Here is an 18,282-nt window from a genome sequence, read left to right as displayed (position 1 = left end):
CTTTCCAGAAAATGTCTTTCCAGTTGTAATAATTTCAATGTAACATAAAAATATTCTCAGATTGTTTGAATCTCTTCACAGATTTTATTCTCGACAAAGTTATTTTGATGAAATATACATAAAACCCGCAATCTAGTAATAAGTAATGGTTCCTGCGAAATTGAAGTGTGGAAGTGGTCCCAAATCGAGATGCGGTTCAAAATCGTGTACGCCTAGAATCCGGGACGTCTAGAACCATGTTAATTACCTTGGAAGGAGTTAAAGAATGACTCGAAGTACTGGACAGTAAATGTCCGCTTTCTAAGTGCAACATTTAATTACGGTTATTCAATTAGCAATGTTTTTAATTGCATCGAATTACCCAATTATTATTGCACACGAACTTTCGAAAGGAAATGCCTAACCCCCATTCGTCTCTCAAGTCAATTCGACACGGTTTTTACGGATACCGAAGGAACTGTCTGTCCCATTGTTCCTTTTATTAGTCCTTAACGACGCGAATGATCAACATTAAAACTTGCCTCATCTAATGTCGGATTGTAGTTCTCAAAGAGGGATTTTAGGAAATTCATTATTTAATGTTCCATCGTATCGCGCTAGTTAGAAACGTTACCACGTCGGCGTGCATGCTGAAAAGGGTTTGTCGGGCCTTCAACGGCAATAAGAGGAGTGATTAACGGACGGGAACAGGACACGGTAGAAACGCTGTCGAAATCTTGCTGGATAGGGAGCACTTTCGATCAGCGAAAGTACGATTCCCCGAAACGTTTTGTTAAATTAGCGCACGTCCTGTCCGCTGCTACGGCTGCCGGACAATTTGCGCAATTCCGGCCCGAAAAGAAATACATTTTGACGAAGATCGCGTGGACATCGCGGGTCCATTTTGGGGGCACACGTACGTCCCCCCGTGTTCGGGAATTCCTGAAAATGATTATATCGTGGCTGCGAATCCCGAGTATCGTGTCATTCTTGCTGCGACAGTGGCTCTCAGCCGACTTTCTATCAAACTGTTGCGGCTTTAGGATTTTTATGACAAATAAACAAAAATGATGTTCACACGACAGTATGAGCTTTTTCGTACATGAATTAGATATTGAATGAAGAACAATAGAAGCTCGACTATCCTTACTCCTCATACAGAATTCTCTGTTAAGCAAATATGTTTCATATTTAATCGACGGGATGAAAAGTTAATTCGACACGCGGAACGATATACCGTGAGTTATCAGTAAGTCCAGCAATGTGGGGAGTAATGTATAATTAACAAAAAACGAAGTCTGGCAATGTGATCAGTGCTGTATAAATGACTATAAATGAGTTTGGCAATGTAATAAGTGCTGTATAAATTAATAAAGATTAAATGCGACAGTGTAAAACTCGACCTCAGACGACCTATATGCAAAACGATTTACTGCACGAATCAATAAAGATTAAATCAGGCGAAGCAATTAAGTAAGTGTTCTGCTATGCTCGTATAAGCGAGATTTCACTGTGTATTGACTAAACGGGTATTTATATGCATTAATAACACACTTTTGGAAAAGATTATACTGTTTTGAAAATTCTCTGAATATTGATGCAAACCACTGTATGAAATTCCGCTGAATTACCTCCTGCTCGGAAAAAAACGAATAATTACGCGAATAGCTAGGCGATCAACTGTAATTAACAAATGAATCGTAGCTCGAGGAAATCGGCTAAAAACCGGGCTCGCATTTTGCCGGCGCGGCGTCCTTGCTTTTTACTCGATCCATTTGACGCAATATTGTCGATAAAACTATTGACTCTACTGACCTGTATCCGCGCTTCCGTGAGGCCGATCTTCATAGCCAGCTCCTCCCTGCAAGCAAAAACAATCGTTAGCTCGATTAGCGTAATAGACGGAAAGTGCCGCGGCGAACCGCGAACCTACGTCCGTCGGCGAAAAAACGCCACATCGGATTACGCGTCGAATCTTAAGAAAAGCTCGATCTTGGCCGCGCCGATCCCGTATTCATATCTCTCTCGGGAAAACAACTCGCTAATTGCCGCAGAAAAACCGAGAATTCTGCGCGACAGGAATAATCGCGTACATTGATTAGGCTAATTAGGTTTGTAACTGCGGCACCGCCGCCGTTGCCGCCGCGGATCCCGTCGGTGCTGCCGTTGCCGCGTCGTTGCCAGGCAGCTATCAATTAATTACATTATGCCTACTGACATTATGTATGATTTTCAATTGAATCGCCGCGCTGGTGTGGAGCCGGCGTGACGGCTCCGGGCGTGTGTGCCGACTGTTTTCATGGCTGTGCCGCGGTGTCGCGCAGATAATATCTACCGGCTGACATATGTAATAAAAAGTATACAAGCGTGTAACTATGTTCTCCGCGAGGATACGCCGCGAATACGATTATTTCTAATAAATTGAACGATACTCCGCTGCGATCTCAAATCGATCGGGGCCTTACGCAACGAGATCGCCGGCGTTTCCGCTTCGGCTGCCTCGCGACCAGTGGTTCTCTTCTCTTTGTTAATTCTCACGTTGCATTTACTCCAAGACATTTCTGATTGTGTAAGTTACAAAATTGGAATGTACGAAGCTAGATGAAATTGTCGAACTGTTCGCTTAAAAATCTTCATAGAAGTTAAGGGTTCGCGAGCATACGGCGCCATCTTTTAAAATTTGCGGCGGTCTAGGGAACTAAACTTTTTCTAATTATCCAATCTTTATCGTATTTAGATAATGATAGATGAACAAGCAATAGTCGAAGAAATATTTGCGACGATAAATAATTTTCTTTCGATATTCCCCACTGTAGAAATAATAGTTAAAAGTTAGAACACGTGGTGCCATCTTTTAAAATTTGCGGTGCTCTAGTGAATTAAAATATTCTCGATTATCCAATCTTTGCTATATTTAGAAAATTATTGATGAACGAATTGAATAGAAATAATTGAAAAGAAAACGACTTTCTTAAAATTAGAAGTTGGAATAAATAAGTTTATTTAAACATTTTTCACAATACTAAGAACACGAAATTTTTCAGACGACAGAAGACAGCATCTGTAATTTCTCGGATCATTCTTTCGTTCTCTTCGATCATTATGGTGGCTACCCCATGGCGAACTATGCGAGGGCATGGGTATCATAACGTATCAAAAACGCAAGGACAAAGCGTCGGTAGGTCGGGACGAACACCGGAAACCGATCGTTTCCCGATCTCTAACGCTCCATCTCCGAAAGGCCCGATGATTACCGCGTGGAATCTGCGAATCCGTGTGTGTCTCTCGAGGTAGGGCCCCGCGGGGATTCTCATCTCGCACGCAAATTGCCCAGATGTTCCACGAAATCGCAAGGAAATCTTGGTGATTATATCGCGATGCTGCGGTAGCCGGTACACGGATCGATCCCCGCGATCTCGTGTTTAGGAGCACTCGACGGACGCGATTCATCGATGGACCCGCGCGAAATTACAGGGACCCTCTCGAGGATCGACTGCCGTAGTCGATTCGCGCCGTCTGTCGACGATTCATCACCGGTGTCCGCCGTGTCTATCCCCCTTTTCTGGTCTCCTCGCCACAGTCTCGATTACCTTAAACCTTGCGCATTGGTTTAGCATGAAATCGTCCCTTGCAATTATTTTTCTTGCTCCAGACACGCATGTTATGCGAGTAATGGCGAAAAGCTTCTTTTAAACAGACGAAGGAGCTCTTGCGAAGCAGATTTTAGGGAAACTAATTGTTTGAAAAACAATAGTTTGTCGAAATAGGGTAACATCTCGGGTAACAAAGGTAAGATGGATGTACACCTGTCCCTCAATTCACGCGGTCCTTTTTTATGGAAGTCTCTTTTCTACGCTGTAAATTATAATGCTAAACAGGGAATTATAACAGTAATGGAAGATATACTTTCTCATAAATTATAGAAGTAATCAGTGATACTAATTTAAACCTTATTTTGTATTGGCTAATTGTATTATTATACTAGTCTAACATTTATAAATATAAGCGTCTAATACTGATAAGAAAACTTATGATGTGTGCTTCTTAGAAGATAATTACGATTATTCGGCGATATTAAGACGCAGGAATTTTGTGTACTTGCATCAAAAGGCATCGATGTAGGGTAATATTCTATTTAAACGAGTTTTTGTCAATTTAAAAGGAACGGTACCGTTCTCTTCACACGATAGACGCCTTTTTATGAAAACTATACTATATCTACACCACAGCTAAACGTTTTGAAATACCTTGAGAAATGTGATATACATTCTTAACCCCTTGCACTATAATAACGAGTCAGACTCGTGGTGAAGGTTTTATGCTTTACTAAATATAAATATTATTAATTTCTTCTACGATATAGAAATTCTTCGAAGTAAAAATAATTTCTTCTGCTATCAAAGTATAGAAACGAAGGTAAATAAAGACAATATGGGAAAAAAATGTCTGATCCTATTAGGAAAATTATTAACTACGAATACTTATTATTTTATTACTTGCTAATCGTCACAGTATGAATGGAGCGATAGTGCAACGGATTAAGCGCTAAACTATATCTAAATACAATGCCTAACAAGCTCTATGTAATCAAAAATAAAATGTAATAATATTGTATATTGCTAATAAGTTTCCGAGACATTTTTTCGATCTCGAAAACTGCAGTTCAAGAACAATACATCTCTCAATGTTGTCACTTTTGGGAACTATGACGTTCGCAGTTTTACGGATCCTTGAGTAAGACTTTTCGGAGAGCATTTTGGGGAACATATAATTTCTTAAACCTTGATTTTCTTAATTTATGTGTATAACCGCTCAATCTATGATCGATTTCTCACACGCGAAGTACTGTCCCGAGGCGATCTCAAAGGAACAGTCTCCTTCTCTCTCTCTCTCTCTCTCTCTCTCTCTCTCTTTCTTTCTCTCTCGGCTCTCTTTGCCGAGAGAGGACGGGAGCACCTTGGCCTGCGAGTAATAATCATTCAGCCTTTCCCTTTTTCTCCGGCACGGCGTGCTCTCGCGAGCAGCGTCCTTCTGGATTTAATAAGATCACGAAATTTCGCGGTTAGACGGGGCGTCCCTAATTACACCCGCCGTTCACCGGGGACTCGGCTCGACCCGGCTCGAACACGGTCACCCTCGATTCTCCCGTGTATCGTTATTATTACGTGACTATCCCCACCGTCTATGGGGTCCCTCCTTCCCCTGGCCCCGTGTGTCCTTGCGACGGGAAAATGTGTGCTAGATCGCGAGCAAGACTCGGCCGGGCACAAAAGGCACGTACCGAGATTAGTCGCGCGCGAGACCTAACAACCTTGTGCGACTCCGTTCCACGGATCCCCGTGATCTGTGCCGTTCGTCAAGAATTTTCCTACCGGATCCTTCATCCCAGGAAATCTGAACAGAGCTCAATTCTGATCTCATTTAACGTTGACGCGTGCTTGATTTGGTGTCATCGTTAGCTGTGCGAACGGTTCTTATGGAATCAATTTGTTTAGAATCTTCGTGGGATTGTTTCTTTTGGCTCGGGAATGTTTTTTACGGTAGGCCAATCCTTCCGGAGAAGGTATAAAGGTTAAAAAAGAATCGAGTGTTTTATCAGATAAAATTCGTAACCAAGTGAAGAGAGAGGTCTCGTAGAAAAACCAACGAAAGTGAAGTTGGAGAAATTTGCTATATTCAGCTCTTTGCATTTTTCATGCACAGGAATGGAGCAAAATGGTGACTCGAATTGTACGCGTGCGTCATATATTTAATTTTTAAGAAATCCTCCGACACTCGTTAGTAAAATCTAATCGATATCTGTCTGGAATAAATAATAAAGATAGAGCATGTAAATGGATGAAGTAAACAGAGAGCTTTCTCATTTGTTAATCAACTTCTAGATTATCAAAATGGTATCTGATTTCACCCCGAATTACGAACAATTTATTCAAATTCCAATCCTTTAGGCACCAAAATAAATCGCAAATGAAACTCAACAAGAGAATTACAAACTCGATAAAAAACTAAAGAAGTAAAAATTAGAACTTAAAAATTGCAGATACATAAGAATCTCAGTACATTTGAAGATTAATAAAGTCGCGTGACGCTTGTATCAAGCAACGGAATCGCGAAACGGCAGTTCATTCCGTTCGAAGCGGAAAAACTCGCGGTAGAATCGTAGTTGAATCGCAGCCGATTTGTACACCGATAGAACAGCTCGGCCGAGCTGTACGCAACGGAGGAAGTAAAACGCTCGCGTTTCCTACGATATCCAACGATACGCAGGCCGGCTCTCGGTGGTTCTTGCGACACCGGCTCGCGGCGGCGCGCGGCCGCAATCGGCTTCGGAACCAATGCGAGAACGGAACCGCAGTTTCGCAATCGCATCGCGATAGAACGCGGTCTCCGTCTCGAAGCGACCGCTAAGTGGATTAGCACCGTGTGCTTCTGCTGCAATCGTTCTCGCCTCGCCTCGCCTCGCCTCGCCTCGCCGCCCACCTCCCCGGTGAAAACCGCTTTTCCGCGGTGCGCATCGCTCGCCCGTCCGACGGCTTCTTTATTTCTTTTCGTTTCTATTTCGAATCGACGCGTTCCCGCCGTGTCCAGCGACACTTTCGTCCGTCGACGTCCGCGCGTTTCGCGTCTCGGATCATTAAGCTTCCGCGATATCTAGAGCAACCAATGAATAAACATCGATGGCAAGAATGAAGTGTCGGACGCTAAGCAAGAATCCTGCTCGACCATCGACCGGCCGTATTCATAGTTTAATGACACGTTCACTGTACTTTTTGATTCGACGTTCTATGAAGCATAGTATTCGGCTGACATGTTTCATGCAATTTTTCAGTGCGTCGTGAGAAGATACGAAAATGATTCGAAGCTCTGGAAAATATCTGCAAAGTACAGGGTTTTAATTATCGAGTTCGAAGTTGATTATTTAATCTATTAAGACATGGAGTATTAATGCACGAAATAATTAATAACGTGGAAATAGAATTGTTATAGACACTATAATTTCAATAAAAAGGAGGTAGATAGGAATTTGTTTTTGTTCATGTATCCGCTGTTTTATCACTGTTTTATTCAACCACACGATTAGCGCGAAACTATGCAATCTCCTGACAAATTAGTTACGCTAATACATCTCCAAGAATTGCATCACGGTTCACTATGCAAAATGAAAAGTTTCATCATCTCTTCTATCAAACAAAAATTAAATAAAAACGTATTCCTACTTTCAATAACGCGAATGAAGTAAAACTAATGCTGCAAAATTTAAGAATTCTTTTCAAGTCCTCGCTGTTCTATGCTTCGTGTATCCACTTCTGTTATACATGCATAATATCCGCGGTCTACCAATGATTATGCGTTTACATTCTAATGAAGTTCTAGTTCACTCGCATCGTCGACTGGTATGTGCCGTTTAATAATTATAATATCAAAACAGAAATAGATTCGTGACGAACGAATTCGCGATCGAGTGGAAATTTCTGTTTCTCGCAACGTCCACACACAATTCTTTTCCGTTCGACGTTTCCAGCAGCTTCGTCCCACATAATAAATTACCGACCATAATCAGTTCGCTCAATGGAGCCCGCGCGACGTTTCTATGAGCATTCTAGCCGCAAGGAATTTTTCCCTCGGCTAAATGGATTATGAGAACCCATCACCGAGGACTTGCCTATATTTGCGGATACAGTCGTTTGTACACATTGTACAGCACACACGTTTGCATAAATCTCGCGTGGAACGGAGAGGAAAATGACAGGTGGTCGGTGGTACGGTGAATAGCAAGAGAGAGAGAGAGAGAGAGGGAGAGGGAGGGAGAGGGAGGGAGAGAGAGAGAGGGTGGGAGGGAGAGAGAGAAACAGAGGGAAATAAAGAGAGACAAAGATAAAAAGAGAAAGAGAAAGGAGAAGAAAAGGATGGCGAGTGGCGTGTGCTATGCCGTGCAGTGCGGCGGCGTAGCCAAGAGGCTTGGCGCGCGGGTAATTCGAGTAATTGCCGGACAATTACATTATCTAATTAACCTCGGAGGTCGGACCGAGCCAGTCACTGAGCGCTGCCGAGTCCCCGTGATTGTCCCTCGTGGCGCAACCTTAAATTATTATTGTTTAACACGCTCGAAATCGTCGCCGCGGACCGTGTTCAGCCGGTCGTTAGATTCGTGGAAATTCGACGAACAAAGGAAACGCTGCCGGACCCTATCTTCTTTTTTGTTTCGTTCGTCCACTTTCCTAAGAGGGTGAGTCAGCAATTACGCGAAACGAGGCTGTAACTTCTCTATCGAGCCGCGTTACCGATTCTTCTACCACGGCCTTTAAACCTGTCTCCGTTTGTTTCGCAGTCCCCCCTTAGAACGATGCAACTTAAAACTTGTTAAAAACGTCGAAGATCATTTGCGTTAATAATAATTCCGTAGTTCAGAGCTTCCAGCTTTGCAACGATACCGCAAAACTTGAATTACGATCTTTTCTGCGAATTCGTAGCAGCTTCGAACGGAAGTTGTGCTTTACGTTCTATATTTTACACGGTCGAACCTGGTTCTCGTTTTTTGTTCCATAAAACAGTTAAAAAAATCAGACATTTTTGGAAGTCTTTGTAAAGGGGAGGTTTCAGTTTTTCAATCGAATGCAGCTTCAATCCCGAAAAAAATTTTCGACGTTTTTATAGGAACTTGAATTTATAGTATTTTCGAGGGAAACATTCATAACAGTTTACTACGTGTCATGAGGTACAGTAATTTTATACATAAAAACGACCGAAGGCGTGCGAAAGTAGAAGTTTCCAACTTTTAATAAGTTCAGTTCGGAGGCTGTACGATTTTTATTGCCGAAGTTGTAATGGTCCATATATCGGCGATTTTTTCGAGGCTTTACTTTAAAGTGCTGCGAAGAACTTCTTTCCACCGTGAACGGCATCTCCGATAAAAATTTGACATAGTCCCCGCATTTCGTCAAACTTTGCAATTTTTAATATGACAAACACGACCTCGCATTTACAGACTTACAGTGGTAAATGTGTATCAAGCTTAAAATGGGGAAACAATATCATAAAGTAAAGGTCTCAAACATCAGTTTCAAAAAACTACAATGATTTTATATTATAAATCTACAATGATTTTTGGTGAAGTTACCGTCGGTCAAAAGTGACAAATACTTCTCCAGAATCGTTCTATGTTATAACTTTTTCGAGCAGTATAGTTTTCGGCCGATTTCTTGCTCCGCGCCGGACGCGCATCAATCAAACACGCGTGGACCGTTTCGGTGCAGGACACGCGCTTCGCCGGGACCGGTCTCCAGATATCGCATCGCGGGATTCGCGGCACGAAAGAACGGTGTGCCAGATCAGGGACGAGAAAGAGGCACGACGGAAAACCTGGTAGCTACGAGGTAATATCCGCGCGTAATGCGATGCAATCCATCTCGGGCTCTAACGATCGGGTTGGTCAACGAACAACCCTCGGAATTCGCCATTAATCTCGGTATAAATCATGCGTCCTGGCCGCTGCTCTGCAAGAATGTTCTGTTCAGTGCCTGGCAATTACCGACGGCATCGACGCCGAGCGATTTCGACGGTTTCCTCTCGCGAGAAACCGCGCGGCCGAGAGGGACGAGGGACGGAAATTAATTCGCGGTGATTCCGCGACAAAGAAAAATCAGTGGTACAGGGCAGCCGAGATGTTTCCGCGTGCGATGTCCGACGATTTTAACGAGCTAGAAACGATTCGCGATCGCGATAGACCGAGACGAAAGCGGATTCGCGGTAGCCGGCCGCGAAAACCGTGCGTAATTCCCGCTTAATACCCCTGCGCCGTGTACCGCCAATTACCGATTCGCTACACTGTCGTCGATCGAACCGCGAACCAACCTCTGAGCGTACTTTTTCACCCTCTCCTCTCCCCCAACCCCCTCCAAGAGGAGGGCTGCAAAAAGCATGCTCGCGCGAGGCACGCTCTGCTCTCTCAACCAGCAGTGATTAGCTCCGACGAAGGAGCTTCTTGAGAAATGAAGTTATGACTCGACCGCGCGTCTTTATGAAAAATAAAAATTCTCGAAGCTAACTGCAAGAAACGCGTATTACGCGAAAATGTCTCTCTTCTTTTAATAATTATATTAAGGGAAATGATGTGACAATATCCACAGGCTTTTTAACGTCTTTACAGTTTTGTAATCTTTTTTTTCCAATTTTGCTGTAACTGAATTAATTAATTACCTCGTCGCAACACGCCACAGATCAATAGATCATAAATTAAATCTCTTCTTTCGACAATCCATTTTCCACATTCTTTCGAACACCTTTTTGATTTTGGAAATACATTGTCCACTGCTTCTGAATAAATAATGAGCCCGCATACTTTGATTTATTTCTGAACTAAGCAAATAACCATATTGTAATGTTATCCACTCTTATCCGTTTCGAGAATAGTACTTAATGTAATCATTTAATCTAGAGAGAAAAAGTTTATCGTTGCGTGCGAAGTAGCGCTTAATTTCTGAGCGATAAATTAACTCGCAGAAAATCTTGATCTGCGAAGGCATAAATTCGAACTGCTGAACGTTGAACTTGATGTGCAAACTCTATTACGATGCTCTCGGTATTAATCCTTTGCATAGACAATAGAAAATCAAATATATAGTTGTTAGTTATAAATAGTATCAATAGTGTGATAATAGTATATTTTCAAATTCGTTACTTTAATTATTGCATTTTATTTCATTGTAATTTATTTTATCTTATTTTCTTGCTTCAGCCTATATTTTATTCTCTTGTCATTGTCTCTTTTATTTTATTTTATTGTACGCTATGCAAATTCTCAGGGAATTGACTATCTTAACGAAATAAATAAATAATAAATAAATAAAAATTCCAGCGTGGCATTAGAAAGTATTCTACGCGCGAAAAAATGAATAATTATTGAAGAAAACAATTTAAGGATATTTCAGCTCGGGAGAAGAATCTACTGTTCTCGTATCATGGTTTCCACGAGCGCAAAGGGTTGAAGTTGCCGAGAAATCGTGGTACCCGTTGATCCCCGCGAATTACTTGGCACCGGTTCGCAACGAGACCGACGACGCCAGGTGAAATGACGCGACGATTCGATGAAAGGGCCCGCGTCGCTCCGAGATTTCGGACGGTGATCGTTCTAATTAGCGGTCGCGGGGGCCCCCACTAATCCCATTTGGCCGAGAAACGAACGAATAACGGATCGCTGGTAGCTGGCGGCGTTTCTAATCGGGAGCATGACTCGTCGGCCGATTAATGACAGGAGAAGTTACAAGTCTGGACAAGCGGCGGGCGGCAGTGGGGGGACAGAGGAGTGGCAAGGTGGACAGAAGAGGGTGGGGAGGCGAGGAGGGAGGTTCTCTCGGGAAGGACAGGGTCGGCGTAGCTCCACGGAACTGGTTCCGTTCCACGGATCACTGGAAACAATCATCCTTATTAAACTCACCACCGACCCACCCCACGGATATAAAGGTATTCTTCGGAATGATTTACCAAGAATTCCTGTTCTGCCCCGACGGAACAGGTGGATCCGTTCGATGCAGCTCTCGAACGGACGATAAATTTTCTGAGTGAAACCTATCCGGTGCCCACGGTTCGCTGTTTTCACTGTCGTCTCTCTCTCTCTCTCTCCCGCGCTCTTTTCCATTCTTTCTCCCTCTCGTCCTCTCGCGGGGTGATAAAGTGGCAAGAAGAAAACGAAAATCGAAAGGGGAAAAAGCGAACTGCGAGGCTGTTCCAGCTGGATGGAAGTTCGGTCGGATGATTAGTCGAGCCACGGTAGCCCGAGCCACACGATTCTAATCTAAATTAGATCTTAAGAGCTCGTAAAAGTAAGTGGCCGCGCGTTCGAAGGCCTCGCGCAACATCCTCTTTCTCTCTTTCTCACTCTCTCTCTCTCTCTTTCTCCCTCTCCCGGTCCTGTATTTCTTCGCCGTATCTAGATGGTTTATCGGAGCGATTTCATTGGGGCACCGGCGAGCAGCGGGAAAATTCGTGGGTCTAGCGAGAATCGATAGCAGACGAGAGTAATCGCGCGCGGCTCCGTTCGCGAACGCGGCTAATGAATATGCATCGACTATGCCTTACCTCCTCTCTGTTCACCGGGCCAGTCAATAAACCTAAGCGACCATAAAATCCAATTAGTATGAAATTAATACTGCAACACGATGCCGAAGTACCGTGCAGGGAGGCTGAACGGGGCCGGGGGGCCAGAGGGAGCAAGAAACCAGCGCGCCGCGGCCCGACGGTGGGGATTAATTTATATGAAAACGGCAAAAAGGCCGCGAAGGAAATGATCGACGCCGAGGAAACCGAAGATTACCGATCGCAAAAATCGATCGATTTCTTTATCGGCCGTTGCTCGGTCGCGCCGAGGAAATTGCGAAATTAACGTTAGGCTCGAGCGGCGCTCGCTTTCCGAAGAATGGAAGCCGGCAGCCCGGGGCCGGGGCCGAGACGACGCGACGCGACGCGACGGGATGCCGTGGACATTAGCCTTTATCTCGAGACGCGAGCCTGGACTTCGAATTTCTTGATAACGACCGACCCACTGGTCCCTCCGGAATGACCATAACCGGATAACCCTCGAAGGGCGCAGCCGCAGTGTCAACAAGGATGGAGGCGATCGTCAAGAACCGAGAGCCGAACCGGATCGTGCACCATACTTTGCTCGTGCCAAGACCCCTATTTCTTCGTCATCTGATTCGTCGAAACAGGATTATCTGCGGCTGACAGCCAATCAGACCTGCATACCTCTCGCTTGAATTCTTTCCGGCATAGTTGTTCTTCGATCTTGTCCGAAACTACCTGGACTACCTCAACGTTACACGAATTACAGACGAGAGATACGTGTTTAGTCGCGCAGCTTTGGTTTATGGTACTCGAGAAAGTGTATTCGTGGAATGTCACGTGTTTATGACAAAGGCAAATACGCGGATAAGAATAAGAAGATGTTAATTCTTTGAGATGCGAATCGAGTGAAATTTTGTTATCGATGATAATATAGTATCTCGATTATCGTGTCACGTTTTGGAGGTAAATTGCTCAGTCGAAAGGAATGCATATGCAATACTTAGGGAGAGTAAGCATTTAATCAAGATTGAATGTTCTACACTATTTCTCACTTCAATGTGTACTGATTAAACAAGTTATAGTATAGACAAATTTTGGAGAAAAATTGGCCAACTTTGACCAGCGATAATTTCGCAAGAAATCATCGCAGAGTAATGACTAAAATTAAAACTTGAAACTTCCACTATAAGATACTCTTTCTGAATTTTAATATAATGTATCACTTCCATTATAACCCTTTAAATGTGAAGCCATGTTTAAGCCATGCATAAATTTTGATAAAATGCACGGTTATCGTCAAATTCTTTCGGAGATGCCTTTTGCAGTCGAATAAAGTTCGATCCTCCCCCTTTTATTTAAAAAAAGGACCGCGGCTGCGATTTTTCTTCCCAAAGTTACAACACATTAAAGTAACCTTGGCATTCCTGTCATGTACGTGTCGTCAATGTGACAAACGCGACCTTATATTTGAAATGTTACAATAAAGAAGGTGCATTTGATTTAAAATTAAGAAACGGTGTTTGAAAGCAGAGGTTTCTAATTTTAATTTAAAGAGAAGATCATCATCCCACGATATTTTTTCGCGAAGTGATCGTCTATCAAACTTGACCAATATTTATACACATAAAATGTATTTGCAGAAGTTTAACGAATCGCCGACGTTTTCTATTGTAATTGAATAATACTCGAGAGTAGAAGCAGACCCAAGTTTCGCGTATTAGTAGGAAGAGGAGGCCGTCGGCGGATCCACTTGACCCAAAGGGGTTAATCGAATCCCAATCATGATGTATAATAGATGGAAGGGCGTCGATCAGTCGATCGCAGGAAGGACAAGAAGCAGTAAAGCCGGTGGCACGGTCGAAGCGGCGATATCGTCGACGCGCGCTCCCGACGAAATCGAATGGACACGGCGTCGCGACGATCTGCATGCGGTACGACATCCTCTCTGCATATCCTCCCCTTAACGTTCGTTAATTACGAGAACCCATACCGCGGCTCCGCAGGACCGGACCTATTACGAGCGATTATACCGCTATTAGTTACCTACCTACCGGGTGTTCCGATCCTTTCCGTGCGGCGCGAACCCAGGTGAGCCACAGGTGAACGAGGAAGGAGCGATCGAATGGAAGAGGAGAGAAGGAAGCCTGGAGAGAGGATAGATTGCGCTGCGCCCCGTCGCCGGCAACTGGATCCCACCGGCGGGAACTTAATAACGCGAAACTATCGTTTTGACGCCGGTGGAATTTCCGTGACGACGACGCGCCACGGCCGCCCGGAAAAATCGCATGATCGATGGCAGGGCGCGAGCTGTTTCGACGATCGATACATCTTCGGCCGGCTTTCCCGGATTCCGCGGAGGGTCCGCCGCATGCGTTAACGATCGTTCGACGTCGTTATGCGACGTTTGTCTATAATTTCAGCCGTCTCGCGTTTCATCGCGCGTTCGTTATCCTGACGACCTTTTTTATGGGCCCCTTGCACGCCACCACGCGCGATTTGTACGCGTCGCGTCGCGTCGTCTGCGTCCAATGTACTCCGCCGAATGTACTGCTACCCCTGATTTATTCGCGAATTTATACGATTCTTTTTCACGGCGTACACTGCGATTTCATAGTCATAGTTTTTCTCCTTTTGTCGATGTGGGTGTTCCCGCGTCATTTTGTTACGATATTCTGCACGGTTTTTTAAAATTACCTATTTGTCCGAAGTAAATTAACATTACGTTATTTAAATTAATTTAATGTAAGATATTACTTATATTATTGTAGACCATTGCATATAGGCTATACACGATTAATTTATTACTATTATTATCTTCGTGCGAAACCGTATATGTATACCGTTAAAACCGAACAGAAGCAAAGAACAAAGTCTGACGGAGAACGTTCCGTCAAAAACAGGCTACCAAAAACGTCGATTTTACGATCCCATTCAAGGACCAATAGCAACTCGTGCGCGAATTCGCGAACGAAAGGAAATCTCTGCGAGAGAAAGGTAGCGCCGTCGACGATCTCGTTTGGAAACGGCTCCAGTAAATACGGGAGTGCACACGGAAACCGGCGCGGGCCACCGTCACGAAATATTTCGGGCCCGGTAGGAACTAATAGCCGGCTCTGCGAGTTCCTCCTGTATCTAGATCCCGTTACACGGGAAGCCTGGAACCTGACAAACGCGACTAGACACCTCTTCCATCGGTTAAACCTGCGGGAGGTACGCCGGCAACCTATCAGTCGCGTGGAAGACTCGTTTATACTCTCGACCAGCCTGATCCTCGAACGCACTTTGTTCCACAGATTTGCCAGCACTCAAATACTTTGTATTAACGTCGGATTAAACGTCGTTCGAACCTCAAACAACTTATGATGTCAGAGGTGTTCTTGGTTGAACGTTGAAGATGATCGTATACTAGGTAGAACATTATACTTTGAAATTATTTAATAGTTTTATTCAATTAATGGGTTGTGCTTTAGAAATAATTGAACTTTTAATTCCTTGCAGTACGATTTCTTTCTTATTTATTTTGTATCTCCATTTCCTTCTATTGCTGGATTTTATTATATAATATTATATATATTAAATATATTTTTTTAAATATAATTAGTAGTTTACGTATGAAACCTTCGTCAGTTGACTCTGGTGGGAGATTATACTGATTCTGGCAAGTGCAACCAGTGTATCTAGAGTAACTCGATTGAATCGATAAATTTATATGGTATAATAAAGAATCTCTGATAAAATCATGGAAAATATTTTTAAAAATCTGGACATCATCACTGGGCGAATATGAAACAATTTCCTCTAAAACAGTCTAATCGGAGCGAGAAAATTAAACTCGGAAATGCAGCAGTCGTCATTAAAACTTCCCAATGGTCACAAACTACTCCGAAATAGAGTACACGCTGTAGAAACGCGGTATCTTATGACGAAAACGGTAGTTCTGCTACCGGTGAAGTCCGGTAGCCAACGAAGCTAGAGCCTAGGACAACACTGTGGCGCGCCGAAGGTTTATAGGAACGCGAAGAAATGTATCGGAGGCGTCGTTTACGTACCTGGTGAACACGTCCGGATAATGAGTTCTCGAGAAAGCTTTCTCGAGTTCCTCTAGCTGGAAACTGGTGAAGGTAGTCCTATATCGGCGCTGCTTCCTTTTTGGAACGAAGTCGTCGACCTCGGCTTCGCTTTCAGGGCTGGTCGGCGCTGCTCTGGGGTGGTTGCTCTCCTCCTCCGCCGGCCTCACCTCATCCGTGGAGATTCCCATTTGTGCGGATTGAGGTGTCGTCGTTGTAGGTGGTGGTACCGATTGTTGGTGAGCTGGCTGGTGAGCTGGCTGGCTCGCCTGGTTCACCTGGCTCGAGCTGCTCGTGCTGCTCGCAGGACTCGTCTGCGGGACAGCTGGCTCGACGCCTCCTCCTCGCGTCGAATGATCTGCAAACACGAATGCGTACTCGGGTTAAACGACGCCCGTTATGTTGCCACTACACGCCGGCTATCCACGATTACGACGCCTATGGGTGGCCACTTCCTCCAAAATGTTTACTCGCTTCATGGATTTTTATGCAGATTTTATGTGTCCCGGTCGGAAGACTGTCTGAGGTAAGTGGATCAATTACTGTGGCCATCGAAGCAACGTTCGGATTTTTAGACCAATTAAATTCGGTTATTTCAAACGCATGTGTCTCAATTGTCGGTTTCAAAATATTTCAATTATTTGTTTCAGAATATTTGAACTATATATTACTGTTTTTGATAAGTGAAATATTTCATATAATGTGCGCAACAATTTTTAAACGAAAAGTCTTCTTAACAAGATCAAGACAAAAACACATTAAAGATTATTTCAGGAATTTAGAAAATTAGCTCTCACATTTTGCAGATCGTATGAAGTTAAAATTCGGTTACAAAAGTCAAATTTTATTGGAAAAATTCTGTAATTTATTAATGTTATTCTTAAATGTCAGTAAAGTTATTGTAACGACCTGGTAACAAGATGGTGGCACAGTAATTGACACACTTACCCTACTCTAGCCTCCATTTTGTCTTTTACGACGTGCGACTTGCACTTTTACTAAATTTTTTTCTTTCTTTATAAGTTTTCCTCTCTATTGCTTTTCAGCTATACTAATTCGTTACCCATGCAACGAATAAACAAATGAATAAATAAGCTATTCATATGTCGCCCTCTTAAATACGGCAAATAACAGATCAGCAAGACGAGTCCGATTAGCACCGACAACGCGAAATCGAAGAATACGTTTTATAAATCGTGTGAAAGAATCGTGCATACTATCGTCTGCGTTACTATGGTGAAGCTCGAATGGAAACGTCGGAGAATAGGATTTTCGTCGCAGCCGCGAAATCGGAAGCGTGCTGACCGACGCACAATTTTTGACTGATTTGTTGGCAGCCGCAGCCGACTACTTATCAACGATCCGATCGGATTCCGCGTACGGTCGGGGAAATCCTCGCGGTTTGGCTTCCGCCAGAACCAGCTGTATTGTCCTCGTTTCGACGATTCCGACGCGAGAATGAACTCTCGAGTATCTCAAGCAATTATTTATTCTGCGACTCAACCGGCGTAATGGAAGCGATGTCAGTTTCGAAGATGGCACACAAGCTGCTTGCTTAACATCGAACCTACCGAGTCTTTAACGTAATTGACGTGCGTTGCTTCATAACGATGTCGAGATCGAATTTATTTAAACTTCTCACTGTTTTTATTATAATTTATGCTGCGAATCAGAAATGTGTTCAATTATTTCCTATGAAAGAGACCTTACAAATTCAACGACTTTAACCCTCCGCTGTTCCACTCAGACTTAAATCAGTTTTCAAGCAACTGTCGCTTAAAAACTAGCAATAATGTCGAGAGGAACAAATTTGAGAATATAATTTGAATTCTTCTTAACATCGTTTTCTTTATTAGAATTCGATAACTTGCTTTCGACTGTATCGAATGAATTGTCTTTTACTTTCGTATGATTTATATTATAATACTATATATGCTTCAATAAACAAGTGTACTTAAAAGTTGCTCCTACAAATATTTTTATAATAAAGCAACTGTAAAGATGTTAGGAGCCAGTCATTTTGGCTAGTTTGATAGTTCTAGCGTTAAAGACGTCCGTCGATCGAAGCCCTAACGAATCCCGATGATAGCGGAGTTCCGAGGAGGATCGATCTCGACGATTTCCGAGCGAGCCGTGTACACCGGGGAACACGGTGAAGGAGACCTGGAGACACGGA

General features: G+C 43.5%; 1 protein-coding gene across 2 annotated transcripts in view; it reads right to left on the bottom strand.

Annotated features, from left to right (window-relative positions):
• The window catches only part of LOC144476051 (homeobox protein aristaless), a 122,751-nt gene that overhangs the window by 8,524 nt on the left and 95,945 nt on the right, over window positions 1–18,282 (bottom strand). For both annotated transcript variants that reach the window (XM_078192610.1, XM_078192611.1), the window contains 2 exons: window positions 16,089–16,464; window positions 1,795–1,840 (listed from right to left, as the gene is read on the bottom strand). In XM_078192610.1, the coding sequence (XP_078048736.1) occupies window positions 1,795–1,840; window positions 16,089–16,464 (422 nt within the window). The remainder of the gene's footprint in view (window positions 1–1,794; window positions 1,841–16,088; window positions 16,465–18,282) is intronic.

This window comes from Augochlora pura, chromosome 10 (assembly GCF_028453695.1).
Source record: "Augochlora pura isolate Apur16 chromosome 10, APUR_v2.2.1, whole genome shotgun sequence".
In the NCBI taxonomy this organism is placed as follows: Eukaryota; Metazoa; Arthropoda; class Insecta; order Hymenoptera; family Halictidae; genus Augochlora; species Augochlora pura.
Note: the sequence above shows the minus strand (reverse complement) of the source record. Positions and strands in the feature narration are given on the sequence as shown.